A 17,363-nucleotide genomic window follows, 5' to 3' on the forward strand; every position below is an offset into this window, starting at 1 on the left:
CTGAAATAAGATTTTTTTTAATTTTTTTTATTGTAATGTACTCATTCAGTAGAGACAAATTCCAAATAGTAATGAATACTGCATTGTGTAAGGTATCTCTTCAAAAATAGGACTGTTATTTTCTAAAATTTGTTCCAAATACTGCACTTTCAAAACCATTGTCCTTTTCATGCCAGGGTAATACGCTGTTTATACCTGAGCTGACTAAGAGAGGAACAAAATACTTAGTACTTAAGAGAAGAAATTTTCGATACAATAGTCAGTCTAAAAGTGACATGAAGAAATTTTCTGAGAATTCTGTAGTGAGGGAAGTTGAGGACAACATTGTGCTATAGGAAGTAGAGTTCTTAGAGCATAAGCTTTCCAGCCTTGTAATGTTCTTTGTAATTAACATAAAGCTTAAATATAATTTGATTTCTCTTATATTACTTTTTCATAAAATAACTGATCTGCTACAATCGCGTTCTCCATGACATTTTGTTCTTGATGTATGTGGCGTATACAGAAAATTTTCTTAAGTTTTGGAAAATAGAGGATGTCTTACATTCAGGTACTATTTTAGCTTATCAAAAGGGAAAAAATGTACAGTTATTATCCTCAGGTATCTAGTGGAGATTGCTATAAAGAGATTGAATTCTTAGCAAGTGTTAAGCTTCCAAGTGTATGAATGATAAACCTGCAGTTTCTGTATTGCACTCCTCTTTTTTTTTTTTTTTTTGACGTGGGAGATAAGTGTTTGAAAACTGTTCTGTCTAGAACCCCACCATTTGTTTGCAAATTTTAGAGATAAAGATATGCAGTATTTGTATTTTTTAGTAAAATGTGTACTCCTGGAAAGCATTTTGTTTCTTTCCCTAATGAGAAGCTTTGCTGCTTCTTCAGATAATGGTTTTATACCTGACACTCTGCTAGAAGATGTAATGAAGGCTCTGGACCTTGTTTCAGATACTGAATAGTAAGTATAAAAAAATTAAATACTACAGAAGTATCAATTAACCACATACTAATTATAATTTAGGATTTTTTTTTCTGGATTCAATTAACCACTTATCAATTATAATTTAGGTTTTTTTCTGGATATTTTTTCTAGCTTGCATTCTGGGCACAGAATGTTATTTTGAAATGTTTAAGTCAGCTTCAGATTAAACGGGAGGAATTCAAATTGAAGTGTCTCTGACTTTGGTAGCAATAACCAGAAGCCAAAGAAACCTTCCAACCTACTGAACTGAACATAGTGAATATATTTCTGTATGTTAATGAGGGTGAAACTGTGTGACAAAAGAGCCAAACAATCAAGGTATTCAGAGGCAGATTAGCATTGGATTACCACTGGATCCTGCTACAGAGTTTGAAGTTGAAACTGCTTCAGTTACGTTTTTGTTTCCACCAACACTCAGTACCTTGTAGTGTTTATAATTGTCATTTGTTTCCAGAAATGGCACCTTGATTCCTAGGATTAGAGTTAAAAACATCAAATGAAAAAGGTAGTTTAGTTTAGATCTTATGTGGACAGACAGGACTAATATTTGGTGGCAGCAGTTAACCTTCGGTCTCAAAGCTTACCATGTTTTGCTGCTAAATGCTTAACCCAGAAAGAAGAGCTATGTGCTTGAACTTTTTTATGTCTCCAAAAGATGGTTCTGCTCTGTCGTATGCATATGGTCTAGTTTACTGGGGTCTAAATCAGTTGTTCCTGTAGAATGGCCGTGGAGACTGCAAGTTTACTTACCACAGCCATCTGAAATTTGATTGATGCCATTTTCTGTCCTTTCAAATGTTACAAAGTACAACAAAGTTTAGTGAGCTGTTCTCTGTGAAGAATAGGAGTGAAAATTGAAATCAGAAGACACCCAGGAAACTGAAACCGAAGAAAACACAAGACAAAAAGGCTAGTGTTGGTATTATGTCACACGTGGTGAAATCTGCCAAAGATTTTTCTAATGGGAGGGAAAGAAAAAAGCCTTAGTTTAATAGGTTGGAGAAGCTTTCTTTTGACTTTTTTTTTTGTACTGCCTCAATAAATCTGCAAAAATCCTTTTTGTGTATTTCAGCGGTTTTTCTATTTGGCTGTTTGGCCTTCAGGGCCTTTGTGGCGTAGCCATGGCCTGTTTTATTGCGCTTAGCACATCGAGTATGAATTGATGTCGGAAGAGCCAGTCAGAATGCCTGCTATATTGAAAAGCCATGATCATATGGCTTATTCAGTCTCGAAACATCTGCTCTTAGATAAAAACGTCTTCTAATATTACCGTCTTGAGGACCTACTCTGTTTTGGTTGTATATATCCTGTCTATTTAACGTGGAACACAACTATAAATAATACATTTCAAATTCCATACAGGCTTTTCTGGTTGTCTGTCTGTTTGGTTTTAAGTAAAATTGAAGTCATTGCTTCGAAGTGTACTATTTACAGTTTTTAAGAACTAAATGGAAATTCTTTGTGATCATCTAATCCAAGGCTTCAAGCTTCTCAGAATCTCAAAATGAGTAACGGTCAGACTTGCTTCGAGTTTAGGAATTATAGAGGGAAAAACTTTGCAGAACAGATGCGTTAACAAGGTGGACTAGCCATTCCAGTACTGAATGCCATTGTATGTGATTTTAGTAAAATTTTCTTGTCTGTTAGTAAATACATCTGAGAACTTGACTTCCTTTTTTTGTTTTGTCCATTTGTTTCTAAAACCATCTGATACTCTTTAGGGCACTGATTTGAGTACATCTGTCGATCTAGGTTTAGCTGGTTTAAAACATTCTATCCTATCCGTCTGTTTGACCAGTGCTGGAGGCTTTTGTCCCCAAAAGCTGAGGACTGTTTCTCAACCATAACAGTACAGAGGCCATCAGTATCGTCACCCCAACATAACCTCTTGAATTGAGACGCTAGACTTTGCACTGAAGTGACTGAAGCACGTAGGCACACTTGTTTTGGTAGCTCTGCTGTAATACCGGTAACACTGAATGGCATTAGCTATTTGCTGAATGAAAAAGCCTCAGTTGAAACGTACGGCAACCAAATTTTATTAAATCTCCCCTTCTGATTAATTGATTTAATTTTGTACACTGCCCATACTTAAAAACTTAGTATGGCTCTGCATTTTTAAACAGTTCTTATATTTAATTAGTGACTGTATAGCTTGCTTTAATATTATTACATAATATTAAGTGCATTTTCTACATTATCTTTACTTAAACCTGCCTTGGTTCTGTTTACAAATACAGTATTTTTAGAAATCTGTTACAGCATTTCAAGAATTTGTACAGGTTTTGGACAGCTACAGAAATATCTTAGAATTTTGTACTTTGAGAGCAGTAAGAGTGAGCAATAGGATTAAAGTCCAGTATCTTGCAAATCATCAGTGCTAGATTCACTTGGGTAATAATTTTTTTTTGGACATTAACATAGTTTATAGGATATCGCATTCAGTTTTATGAATTTCAACATAGTTTATAGGATATCGCATTCAGTTTTATGAATTTCAGAATTCCTCTTCCAAGGGCCTTGAAAGAGTCACTTTCTTAAGAATTGCAATATGTATCCTGTGTGTATTGAGGCAGAAACAAAAAGAAGCCAAATAATTTACTACTGGTACTGTGCTATGACCAAGAAAGGAAGCTACTTAAAAATGCAGGCACATGAGCAGTATCCAAAAGGATAAAATGCTTACATGCAACAATAATCAAAAAGAGGTTAGAAAGGTACCTTCTGCCCACACGCCCCAGCAAGAGACCTAGGTGGTTAAAGGCCTAGTGGGTAAAAGAGGCAGTTATGAGAAGCTAAGACTGTGTCTTCTGAAAGGAAAATGTAGTGTCTACATTAAAAAAATAGGGAGGAATCTACATTTATGGGATATTAAATGTAAATACAAAATAAAGCAGAGTTAGAATCTTCTGAAGACTAATCTGCAAAGTTGTAAAATAAAAGCTAATAGTATTAATTTTTTAAGCCCATCAGAACCAGGAGACTTGCAAGAGATCTTTAGTTCTGATAGGTGATCCTCAATATTAAAAAGTGTTCAAAGTCAGTAAGAAAAGCATAGTGAATTCCCTTTCATATTCACTGGGGAAGACTATAGGGAGTAGTTCACATCTTCAATGGGGAAGATTACAGAGAGGTTTCCGTGCTTAAGCCTTTTTATCGATGGTCAGAGTAACTCAGAGTCTGAAATGTCAAGATAAGTAAAAACTCCAAAATTCTGAAGAAGCATCAGAATGAAATTGCAAAGCTATTTTAGTTACATACCACTGTAAACTGTCCTGGTACCAGGCAGTACCAGAATGAAGCGGTGACAAATGAACAACAGTGCTTAGAAAAGGATTTGAAGGCCAGTCTGAGGAAAATTCACATGTAAATATTTTCTGTGTAAACAAGGGATAAGAAGGAAGGTTTTCTTGTAGATAAAAAACTGATCGAAGGATAAAAATGACATTTTTTCTTAATGGAGGAAGTTTGTTAGAGGAATTTTACAGGACTTCTTATTAGGTCTATGAAGTTTGTCATGGCACAGGTGAGGATTTGAAGGTAGGGATTAATATGATAGGTTGCTGCTGATACAAAAGAATTCGTAATATTAAAAAATGATATGGAAGAGCAGCAGAAGCGTTTGGAAGATAGGGTAACAGAGAAGTTGTAGTACAGTAGGCATAAATTGATTGCATATGGGATAAAACAATCCTGATTTTACATTCACATTGTTTGGCTGTTAACTAGATACTACCATTCAGGAAACAGATCTTAGATTTAAACTGATACTCAGTGATAGACAGACATATGGAGTGGGATTCTAGGAATTTTGCCGTTGTATAAATGCACGACATTTCACTCCATCTTAAAAAAGAACATTGTAGGGAGGTATCAGGAAGGCAACAAGGCTAAGTGAAGGTAGAAAATTGAATTAGTACAAGGAAGAACTAGGTCTGTTTGACCTCAAAAAGAGACACAACCATTGGCATGTAAGAGAGATTTCTAAAATCAGGAGTTTCATAATAAATAAGGAATGATTGTTAATTGCTTCTCACAATACAAAAATGAGATGTCATTAAAATGAATTATTAGGTGACAGGTTCAAAACAGAAGGAGATACTTATTCCCAGAATCCATAGTTAAATTTTACTTTTTTGAGGGGAGTTTATTAAATGCCACAAGTGTATATGGGCATATATGGTTTAGATAACTGCCTCTCAGTGAAGATGTCTTCGAGCAGCAGACTGCTGCAAGTGGGGAGGGTAAACTGAGGATATCACTGCGTCTTTGCCCTGTTGTACTCTATTGTAAGCATCCACTACTGACCAATGTCAGAGACAGGATACTGGGCAAGATGCTCTGTTGGTTTGACCCGATGAGGACGTTCTTGTGTGCGGTACAACTTGTAACTTAGGGAAAAGGATAAGTAGAGGCAAATAAATGCTTAAGCGATCTGAGGCCTGTAGAAATATATTGCTTATATAGAAATATAAAGTTATAATTGATGTTCATTTGTAGTGACCTGAAATGATACCAGGTTCGTGCACTAAGGCTTTCAGATTAGTATTGTCAATGTTTTCATTATTTATGTCTTTTGGCTTATTTTGATGTCAAGGACGTGATGTAAGCAAGAAATGTATCTGTTAAACTTAATTTAATTTCAGTGTACTCAGAAAATCTTGGAGGCTTTTCAAATCTCCATTTAAAACCAGGTTGGTTGGCAGTTACAGAGCTGTATTTAAAAGATGACTGGTTTATGTATCTAAGTTCAAGAATGCTTACAAGCCAGCAAAACGCCTTTTGGGCTGTAAACCTCGTTTTAGATTATACGGGTTTCAAATTATTTTACCAAATATGGTCGTCTTTCGGAATTATCACTTACTTAATTTAAAATAACAGATTACTTTTATTTAAAAATAACCTTGTTTTGGCAATTTGCATGCCATTCTGGTGCCGTTGTCACTTACAATTAAAAATAGAATAGTATTGCTATACTTGGCAGCCAGTATTGTGGTAGCACAGCATAACTTAGTCATGCAAGAATAAAAATGTCTTACTCATACGTTTATATTCAATGTTTTTGTCATAGTGTAAACCTCATGAAGACCAAATTAGACCCAGAAGGATTGGGCATCATATTACTTGGTCCCTTTCTGCAAGAATTTTTCCCTGAGCAGGTAATCAATATAGCTTTGTTGGTGCAGACCATTGTCTATTCTGCTTGTCTTTGAGATTCATTAAACACTTCCATCAATAGCACAGAGCTATTTTGAATAATAACAATTGCATTCATGTGACATAGCTGACCAGCAAATAACTTATTGTATTACACAACAAACTGTAGACTTCCATTTTGCAATTTTGAAATTGAGCTAGTTCCCTACTCAGAAAATTCATCTGAGTTATTTTTTTCTGAGAACAAATGACCGTACTGTTTTTCATCAATATTACAAATGTCTGCTGCTAGCAAATGGGAAAAGGTTACAAACATATTTAACACTATTTTATGTATATCTCTAATAATATAAAATTTTTAACAGTTTAACAAAAAGTCATGATAGAGTTATGTTTAGCGTATGTGGAAGTCAGTATCTGCCAGGGTAATGGAAAATTATTTTCAAACTTTCAATCTGTTCCATATATTCATTAAGATAGCACCACCACTGAGAAGCATGTGTTAACCTAGCGCTGCTGTCCTCTTCTCCCTTTGCCCTGGGTCACATTTTCTTGCCCTCACGCTGCTTCCCTCCTGCCACCAGGAACCGCTTTGTACAGGTGTGTGGTAAACCGGAACGGGGAGCTGGTCCAGATGAGAGCTCTCTTTGCAGGTTTATGGAGGCTCGTTCCGTGGCCATGCAAATGCTTGTCTTGGCAGAAGAGAGAGGGTTTCCCCAGTGACAAAAAGGCTGCTGAGGCGAGAAAAGGGCTGAGAGGAGTACTTCTTTAGAGGCTTTTGCGGCTTAGCATGTCATTGAAACTATATGGCTTAATTTTTTTACAACCCAGGAAAAGTGAAACTAATATTTTAAAATTCCTTCAGCAAGACTCTTTGTTAAGGGTTGTGCAGCGCTGTTTGGATGTAGTAGTCTGTACTCTGAAACAATCCGATCATTCAGAAGACACTAGAACTGCACTGCCAAAGATGGTAGGGACTGAATACGTCATTAAGAGATGATTCATCATCTACAGGAAAAAGGAGTTAGACTGTTCATTTTTTCCGGATTTACGGAATTACATCTGCATTGTGTATTTGCCAACTATTTCTTCTTTCATTTGTATACCCAGAAGTGGAAATGTCTTTCATAGATTCATAGATTTCTAGGTTGGAAAAGACCTTAGAGATCATCGAGTCCAACCATCCCTAATCCCCATTAAACCATATCCTCAAGTAGATCATCCACCCTATTCTTAAACACATCCAGGGATGGGGACTCAACCACCTCCCTGGGCAGCCTATTCCAGTGGCTGACAACCCTTTCAGAGAAGAAATACTTCCTAACATCCAACCTGAATCTCCCCCGACTAAGCTTATACCCATTTCCTCTTGTTCTATCACCCATCACTAATGTAAAGAGTCCTTCCCCTACCTCCCCACCATCTTTTCTCAAGTATTTATAGGCTGTAATCAGGTCTCCCCTCAGCCTCCTCTTCTCCAGGCTAAACAGCCCCAACTCCCTCAGCCTCTCTTCATAAGTTTTATTTTCCAGCCCCTTGACCAGTTTAGTCGCCCTTCTTTGGACTCGCTCCAGGAGCTCAATATCTCTCTTAAAGCGAGGGGCCCAAAACTGGACACAATATTCCAGGTGCGGCCTCACCAGTGCCGAGTACAGGGGCAGGATCACTTCCCTGCTCCTGCTGGTCACACTATTCTTGATACACGCCAGTATCCCATTGGCCTTTTTGGCCACCTGGACACACTGCTGGCTCATATCAAGCCGGTAGTCAACCAAGACCCCCAGGTCCTTCGCCAGGCAGCTCTCCAGCCACTCTTCCCCGAGCCTATAGCGATGCTTGGGGTTTTTATACCCCAAGTGAAGGACTCTGCACTTGGCCTTATTAAAGCTTATGCCATTGGCCTCAGCCCAACGATCCAGTCTGTCCAAATCCCTCTGAAGGGCCTCCCTACCCTTGAGCAGATCGACACAGCCTCCCAGCTTGGTGTCGTCCGCAAATTTACTGAGGGTACATTCAATTCCCTCATCCAGGTCATTGATAAAGATGTTAAACAGAACTGGACCCAGCAGACCCTTTATAATTGAATATAATCTTATTTCTTAGAATTATATTACACTTGCAAATCTGGAAGACTTCAGTGCTTAATTTTAGGCCCCAGATGCTTAGAATGAAGTTCAGAAAGCAAAAGCACATCCTCCATAATGACTGTGCCTAAACTGTCCAGTACTGCAGGCCATCAGTAGCTGGAGGAGAAAACAGCCATTATATAGGACTGCTGCCTCTTGCTTATTGCTGAGGGGCATCACTTACTGAAGGAGGACAGCTAGAGAATGGAGGGAGCACAGTGGAATCATGGGCAGATCTCTGCCTTAATCACCTAGAGAGTTGGTGGAGGAATTTTTTCCCTGCTGTAAAGTTGGAGCCCTGGAGTTGCTGCCTGTCCATCAAGTGCTGATTCCCTGCTGCATGTGATTCCCCACCACTCAGTTTTGCCTGTGCTGTTGAACCTTCGCTGGCTACAGCAGCAAACATGGAAGATGTTAGTGCCTTAAGGGTACAGTTGGAACAATCAGGGCGTTTTGGACTGAGAGCTGCCAGGTATCAGAACTGAATGAATGCAGAGGGCATGGATGCGTTGTCCAATTTGTCTGTCCTCTGTGGATCAGGTAGCAGGAGCCCTTACCCATACTGACACCTCGTTCAGAATTCTTTCTGAAAGTGAAATTCCGCAGAAATGAGGAATGTCTTTCTTTAAAATACTCTGAGGAAATAGCAGATGCCAGTGATGGCTGGAATGGTCGATGTTCCCATTTATACAATATTTGAACACATAGCTAGCGCTTAGGAGATCCAGATTCGATTCCTTCTTTGCTGAGAATATTCGAAACCCCATTCTTACTCTCCTAGCAAGTACTAAACTCCACCTCAAAAGCAGGAAAGGATCTCAGCTTTCCTTTTCAAAGCTGTTGGCTTAGAATAAAAATATTCAAAGATCATTCAGTCTGAGAGAGCCAGCCTGACTCTTTAGTGCTTAGGGCAGTCACCTGGAGAGGGGTTTCTGAATTCCTCAGTAGCCCTTCTTTTGGGAAACAATTACTGCACAAAATCTTTAACATCCATGGGACAGGAACTGGAAAGCAGCACTTCTTTTCCTTCAGGTTGAACATACCTTCCTGAGGGAAAAGAATGTGTGTCCTCTTTCCTTCCCAGCAAAGCTTGATTTTTATTTATCTCTGTGAAGCAACTTCTGTGAGTTACCTGTTACCTTCCTTTTCACTGAATAGCCTGGATTGCTGTGAAGAGACCCATACAGAGATAAGATTTTTGAATCATTTAAGAGGAGAAAAATGAATGAGGGCTTTTTGTAATCTGATGGATGTACTGTAACCTGAGCAGATTTCTTCTCATTCCAGCCTTTACCTCCAAGTACTTAAAAAAGGGATAAGCTTTTGTTTGGAGCCTGGTCCTGCAGGCACAAAAGAGATGATATTACATCTGATTTGTGTTTCCTGGTTCAGTGAAATGTAAAGCTTTTCAGTCCTTTTAGGACTAAAGCATTTGAAAACCTGGAATAGTAAAGGCTGACCACTGCAGTACATCTGCAGTTAGGCCTGAGCTGAACAGGTGTCTTCACAGCTAGTTTACAGCCAGGCAGGCGTGGGTGTAGATTACTTTTTAGGTCTCAAATGGAGGGCTGGAGGTTGGATCTGGTCCTTAGTAGGTATTTAACTTGGTAGCATCCAAACAGTCATAAATACGTGTCAATGTGGCTGCTACGTAAGATGTCTGACTTGAAAAATGAACACAGTTTCTATGTGCTTAGTGCTGAAGTTGTAGCTTAAAGTGTCCAAATGAACACAGAATATCATGACTTACTCTTGGGGGTGTTACCTATTAATTTACTGACATCTTTTTATTATTTCTGATGAGAAAGGTAAAATGAACAAAATCTTCAAGATGATGTCACCTAAACCAAGCTGTACTTTCTTACAGTTTCCTTGAGCCTTCCTTTTAAATGCATCTGTCTCATTGTAAAGAGAAGAGACTGTAAAGGCACACAGTGTGTTATGTTGCACGAAATTAACTGTCTTCTTTCTGCTAGGACTCTAGGGTTTCGGAGTCATTCACTGTGTACCATTACAATGGTCTGAAGCAGTCTAACTATAATGAAAAGGTAAGATTTAACAAACATAAATCTAGCTCTAGTAACAATTAGTATGCAAAACTGAATCCCTGCATTAAATTGTAAAACTGATGATAGTAACAAGCAAAATACTTTAACTTCAGACTGCAGCAGTTTCAGACTGCAACACGCAGGCAAAAGCATTCAAAGATTCATTTGTCTTTAGTATTGAACGTTATACACATAATCAAGAAAATCTAAACAGTGTTTCATTTTCAGAGCATTCTGCTTATAACATTTTAAATACTCTTTTATGAATAGAGCTGATTTGCAACAGAAGTTCCATTTTATGAACGATTAATTACATAAAGTTAAGTCTAAGGAACACTGTCCTTATAAAAATAACACTATCAAACTTTGCAACTACAACAGTAGTAGAAGATCTGTTGTCACAGAATGTTTGTGTTGCATTTCTGAGATTACTTTCTTTTCATTTCATACCTCATTTCTTTTTTTAAAAAAAGAATATACTTTTTTTTAAAAAAGCTATTTATATTTTTTTTTAAAAAAAGAATAAACTGTATTATATACTTTTTTTAAAAAAAAAAGTATATAAAACTTAATGGATTTCATTTTTGTAGTAAAAAAAAAAATGTATCATAACAAATCCTCTCCTAACCCAGTGAAAATAATAGTCTCATCTTAGAGTTTGTAAACAAACATAGGCTGACATAAGTGGTTTTATTCTGACAGGTCATGTATGTAGAAGGCACAGCAGTTGTTATGGGTTTTGAAGAACCAGTGCTACAGACCGACGACACTCCTGTAAAGCGCTGCTTGCAAACCAAATGGCCGTATATAGAATTGCTCTGGGCCACAGATCGGTCTCCTTCTTTAAACTGACAACGTCGTGCGCAAGCAGCACCCTGTCAGCTGCGCGAACGGGGAGACGAGGATTGGCGTTTACTCGGAAAGTGGTGTACTCCCGCTGCGTGACGTTATACACTGGTATCATTGATGAACTGTAAATAATGATTACAAACACTTTTTCAGTGTTAATTTGAATATTTAATTTTTTAATCAGATTGATTTCTATTACAATAGTTTGTCTTTTTTGGCCGCTGTAGTACTGTTAATGTGAGTTAGCCTAAAAAAAAAAAAAAGCCTACTTATAAAGTTTTGACATTATTTTGCCATCTCATGAAGATTTCAAAAATGTCTGATATTGCAGAATCTGCATATTAGATATCAAATCTTTCAAACATAAAACATATTCAACTTCCTCTGAATCATATAGGCATGTTTTATTATTTTTATTATATTGGCTTACATTACAGTATCATAATGTGTGGACTAGACTGGCCTTTGCACTGGATATGTTTTAATGAGTTTAAATTTCCTGCAATTTTTCCTAAAATCTAATTTTACCTAAAGAGCTTGCACAATGTGACATAAATATGATACGTTTTTAGGAACATTAATAAGTATAATTCGTAAGTACTATTTCTTGGCAGTTGTATATTACTGTGGCTTAGTTATAAGGCATGTTAAAAGTGAACAGAAAATCTGAGGAAAAATAGATGTATTAATATTTATTTGAATTTGTATAAAAGAAATGTAAGAACTAATCTCTAAACTATTCAAACTTATAATATTGCCAAATACCTCTTCTCAATTTGTCCAAACAGCAGTGTAAGCCAGCGTTATTGATGTGTTAAGTGCATGAGAACATCTGTTATTACATTATTATATTCCTTTATTTATTATCAACTTGTTAGCTCTAAAATAAAATCTTTTCCTTGAATCATAATGTATGAAATTTGGGGTTAACTGAACCTCTTTACTGATGATGATGAAAAGAGACTGTGGGTTTAGAAATGTCAGGTTTCAAGTTCAACACATCTCGGGGAAAAAAAAACAAACACAAAAGATAATTTATTGCTTCTTAACCATGATTGTAGGGCCTTTGATATTGCCAGCAGGACTGAATTTCGCATTCAGAATTATTTGCTTTTAAAAAATATATTTTCATGTGTAAATAACAATATGAGTCTAGAATGATCATCATGCAGGAAAACAAACTGATTTGATTGAAAACGAGGTACGTAGTGTGAGGAAGAAACCCTTGTTGGGGAATTTGCACTGTAAAGCATATAGCGGTGGTAGAAAGAGACCATCCTTTGCATGACACTCGCAGATGTGTCCTCTGCAAGACTGTACCATGTATCTGTTAGATTTACATCTGGAAATGGATGAACAGTATAGTTCTGTGATGGGTTGGCCTTGGCTGGCTGCCAGGTGCCCACCCAGCCACTCCCCCTTCTCAGCAAGGCAGGGGGAAAAAACAGATGAAAAAGCTCCTTATCTCATTGAAATCAGGACAGGGAGATTGCTCACCAGTTATTGTCACAGGCAAAACAGACTCTAATTTAATTTAATTTATTGCCAATTACAAATAGTGATAGTGCGAAACAAAGACAAAACTAAAAACACTTTCTCCCCCACCTCTCTTTTTCCCAGGCTCAACTTCAATCCTAGCTCCTCTACCTCCTCCCCACCGAGTGGAGGTTGTGATCAGTTCATAACACTTAATCTCTGCCACTTCTTCCTCCTCACACTGTTCCCTTGCTCCAGTGTGGGATCTTACCCACAGGAGACAGTCCTTCACAAACTACTCCAACAGGAGTCTTTCCCAGGGGCTGTAGTTCTTCACGAACTGCTGCACCACAAGTCCTTTCCATGGGGTGCAGTCCTTCAGGAATGGATGGCTTCAGCGTGTGTCCCCTACAGACACCACAGGTCCTGCCAGAAAACCTGCTCCAGTGTGAGCTCTTCCCCTCAGGCTGCAGGTCCTGCCAGGAGCCTGCTCTGGCATGTGCTCTCCACTGGTTTCAGGGCACAGCCACCTGCTCTAGAGTGGGGTCTTCGAGGGACTGCAGTGTGGATATCTGCTTCACTGTGGTCGTCTGTGGGCTGCAGGGGAACAACCTGCGTCACCATGGTCTTCTCCACAAGCTGCAAGGGAATCTCTGCCTCAGTGCCTGGAGCACCTCCTCCTCTTCCTTCTTAACTGTCCTTGCTACAAGGCTGTTTCCCTCACATTTTCTCACTCCTGTCTCCCAGCTTCCACACAGCATTTTTTACCCTTTCTTAAATGTTATCACTGAGATACCACCAGCTTTTCTGACAGGCTTTGCCTTGACCCACAGCAGGTCCATCATGGAGCCAGCTGGAACTGGCTCTGTGCAATATGGAGATAGCTCCTGCTTACTTCTTCTCACAGAGGCCACTTGCTGCAGCCTCCTGTACATCCCCTCCACCCTCCAGCTACCAAACAAGTTCAGTCAGGACTTTTTTGAAAACCTAACTTCTGAAATTACCATGACCATTCCTTAATTAGAACTGACAGCAGTGTATCTTACCTCCTGAGATTTCTTTTTCTGAAAAAATAATTCCTTTGTGGAGGACAATAATTTAAAAAGATTCCTTAGTTCATCTTATCTGACTGGTTTACTTAGAACACAGGTATTCTGTCTTGCTGTGTGGGCCTGATGCTAAAAGACTTGTGCAACAGTAGTATTGCCACTCAAAAGTATACAGATAATTAGGAGAATCTGCTTTAATCCGGACGGCCTGGCAAGTCTGTAACTTTACTTTTCCTAAAATACTCAGGCTTAATAGGTATTTGCTTTAGCTGGTTTTGCACGTTTAAGATAAATGTCTTTAGGCAGACTTGCACCGGACGTCTTGGAAGGTGACAATTCACTTTTCTTGCCCTTTCTCTTGGATTCTGGTGTCTGTCTTGGCTTGTACTGGAGTATCTCACAGCAGAGCTTGCACTGAATCGTAGCTTGGATCTGTTCGGATAAACAGCCTTTTCCTAGTCCGCTGTCAGATACAATTTATGTTCTGTCTCATAGAAAAATTTAGAAGCCCAGCTGATGTGAGATCTGTATATAAGCATCGGTGTGGATCAAAACTTCTGCCATACTCTAGAGAAATTTAGCTGATGCTCAGCGTGGTATAAGAACCCTTGTTTTTGCATCTTTGTTTTTGCTTTGTACTGCCCAGTTGTTCGAGGCCTGGCTTCTGGTTTATTTCACATATTTTTGGACTGCAGAGGCTAAGAGTGCTTAATGGAACTCAGCCAGCTCATCTTAGAGCCTCAGCCAAGCGAACCTTTCTGTCCTTTCCTCCCTGATGGACAAGATGGGAGAGATTCTGACTTTATGGAAATTTACCTTTTGCCTCTAAAATAGTGTGGTTATTTAGAAGGCAGATTTATAATACATGGGGTGTTAATGTCTGGTACTTTGGATTTGCTTGCATAGAAAAATGAGCAGAAACCTATCTAATTTTCACAGGTTGTTCTGCTCTAAGTGCCAAACATATAGGCTATACACACACATGTATATGTATATATTGCAGTTTGCAAATTGAGGCTTAGTCAATAAGTAATACCAGAGCACTCCAGAAAATTAAATACTTACTTTAACTAACCAGAGCAAATTGATAGTGCTAACTGTAAGAAATCATGTGAACTAAGTATGCAATTAAATGGTGTTTTCATTAATACTCTAGGTGAACGATTTTTTACATATTGCACAGTGGTTCAGTTTTAATTGCCAAGGAAAGGTCAGTATCTTCTGGGAGACAACTAGTGTCCTAGCTGGCAACGTGGTACAGTCAACGGGCCATCGGATAGTCAGTCTGGAAAACTGGGTTCTCCTTCCCATGTCTCGAAGCCCTTTGTTCAGCTACATGTCAGTGTCTCTTTTCTCTAAATTCACTTTCATAACAAAGAGATGAGGAGAAAAAGAGGTCCTGGGATCAGCTACTGGTTGAATGGTAAAAAAGAAATTATTTCCACTTTGATGTATACTGAAGTTTGCAGTTAGATCCTCTAAATAAATTACCTAAATAAATAATAGCAAGACTGCTTCCAGTGCCCCATATTAGCCCAGGTGAGTTGTATTTGAAGACTTAAGGCTAACAAATATATTTTTGCTTTGTTAAAGCCTAAACTGTTCAAGGTAAGCAGCCAGTATGAATCCAAATGTAAATATCCTTGTTATAATCCTTGTTGAAGTTCTTGGCTTTATCTTTCCATTATAACTTCTGCTTATCTGATCCACCTGTATGCTTTTTTGTTCTCTCTTCTCTTCTTTGTGAGGATAAATTAAGGGCAAAGGAGTCCAAGATGGGCCTGGATGGAGCAGGCAACTGATGTGGGAGTAAAATCCATTAGGGTAGTGAAATGACTGTGTCTACACAAGACTTCATGAGCAGAAACAAGAACCTCCATTAGTGCAATGCATACCGTGGTGCATTTGCTTTCCAACTAGACGACTGTCTGCACAGTCTGTGGACGGTTACTCTGCATACTCCTGATGGCTTGGCATACAGCATCATGGAGAGCACCTTCAGACTGGAGAGCACCTTCAGACTCCGCTGTGGGTTTGCTGAGTGTTGTGCTGCAAGTCTGCTGACCGCAATAGCTTGGGAGGTGCAGTGTGAACACTGAGTGCATTCACAGTCTCCCCTGCAACATCCCTACTGATCCACCCTTTGGGGTCTCATGCACGAAGCAGCCAGTTTGTGCTTTCATGAAGGTGCTAAATTGGCTCATTAGATTCTGGTTTACATTGATTTCAGGTGACTAAACTAGTTGATACTTACAAAGAAAAAATAGTGTTTCCGTGACATTTCTTGAAAAGAAACATTTTTTTTTTTCCACAGGCTATAAGTTTAGGTTGCTAAAAGACTTAGTCTGCTCACTCTCCAATTAGCTTTAGTGTTTTTCATGTATTAATTACTTCTGCTAATGTTTTTAACTTGGATAGCGTTCACAGAGCTATGGTTCAAAACTGAATGCTGAACATCCTTTGTTGACATGTCATCCTGAATTCACATCCCACCAACTGACATTTGGGGAAAGAAGAAACAAGGTCTTGTAGTAAAGTTATTAGTCTGAGGGAACCTAGCGAACCTTAAAGTACAGATTAATGAGTTTGCTAATTCTTAATTGAATTGTACACCAGAAAAAATTGTCAGGGTTTTTAGTCCCAAACGCAGGAGGGCATCAGTACATAGGCGAAAAGCACAGAAACGAGCCCCATAACGAACTAGGCCACTTCATTGCTCTCAGACTTGTATATTGGCTAAAATCCCTCCTTTTCAGTTATCATGGACAAGTAGGTGCTCAGATTCAGAAGCTGGCATTAACAAGGCTGATAAGAAACTCATGCTCTTTGTAGACTGTGGTCACATCCTCATTTTATCCTCTTGCTTTGCATATGGAAGCTTACCTTTTCTCTTAGTTATTAACTGGTTTTGTTTCTGCAGACAAGACGCCTTCTCCTGAACTGTAATTGGAGCTGCTACATAGACAGCATTGTGTATTGATTATCCTGTCATAGAATCATAGAATTCTATGATTCTGTGATTCTATTCCATGAATTCTATGATTCTGTGATTCTATTCCATGAATTCTATGATTCTATGATTCTATTCTATGAATTCTATGATTCTGTGATTCTATTCCATGAATTCTATGATTCTGTGATTCTATTCCATGAATTCTATGATTCTGTGATTCTATTCCATGAATTCTATGATTCTATGACAGGATAATCAATACACAATGCTGTCTATGTAGCAGCTCCAATTACAGTTCAGGAGAAGGCGTCTTGTCTGCAGAAACAAAACCAATTAATAACTAAGAGAAAAGGTAAGCTTCCTTATGGGAATTGAACACTTTGGCCTCTGTACTGCCATGTTTTGGAAAGTTTTAACAGTAAAATTGTGATTAATTTTGACAAGATTTATGTTAAAATTCCATATGATTCTTTGGACCCTTGGCTAAATGTTCTTACAAAAGCTCTCCGTCCTGGCTCCATGTCAGGTTCTAGAGCCTAGTAAGACTTTTTAGTTCAATATTCCAAGTAGTTAATCAGGCCACAGGTATGTCTAACCAACAACTGGGGCAGCTGCTTACCTCTTGAGCAGTGCAGACCACAACATCCAGTCCAAAGTCTGAGGAAACCAAGATGTGGAGTAAGCTTCCAGTTATCAGAACAGATCCAGGTTATTTAGGGAAACACT

General features: G+C 38.5%; 1 protein-coding gene across 1 annotated transcript in view; it reads left to right on the forward strand.

Annotated features, from left to right (window-relative positions):
* Positions 1-12,069, forward strand: part of MINDY3 (MINDY lysine 48 deubiquitinase 3) — a 60,050-nt gene extending 47,981 nt beyond the window's left edge. Inside the window, exons 12-15 of the mRNA XM_086615147.1 lie at positions 883-955; positions 6,051-6,138; positions 10,239-10,310; positions 11,013-12,069. Coding sequence (XP_086471273.1) covers positions 883-955; positions 6,051-6,138; positions 10,239-10,310; positions 11,013-11,162 — 383 coding nt within the window. The 3' untranslated portion in view covers positions 11,163-12,069. The remainder of the gene's footprint in view (positions 1-882; positions 956-6,050; positions 6,139-10,238; positions 10,311-11,012) is intronic.
* The last annotated feature ends 5,294 nt before the right edge of the window (positions 12,070-17,363 follow it).

The sequence above is a fragment of the Tauraco erythrolophus genome, chromosome 7 (assembly GCF_009769465.1).
Source record: "Tauraco erythrolophus isolate bTauEry1 chromosome 7, bTauEry1.pri, whole genome shotgun sequence".
NCBI lineage: Eukaryota > Metazoa > Chordata > Aves > Musophagiformes > Musophagidae > Tauraco > Tauraco erythrolophus.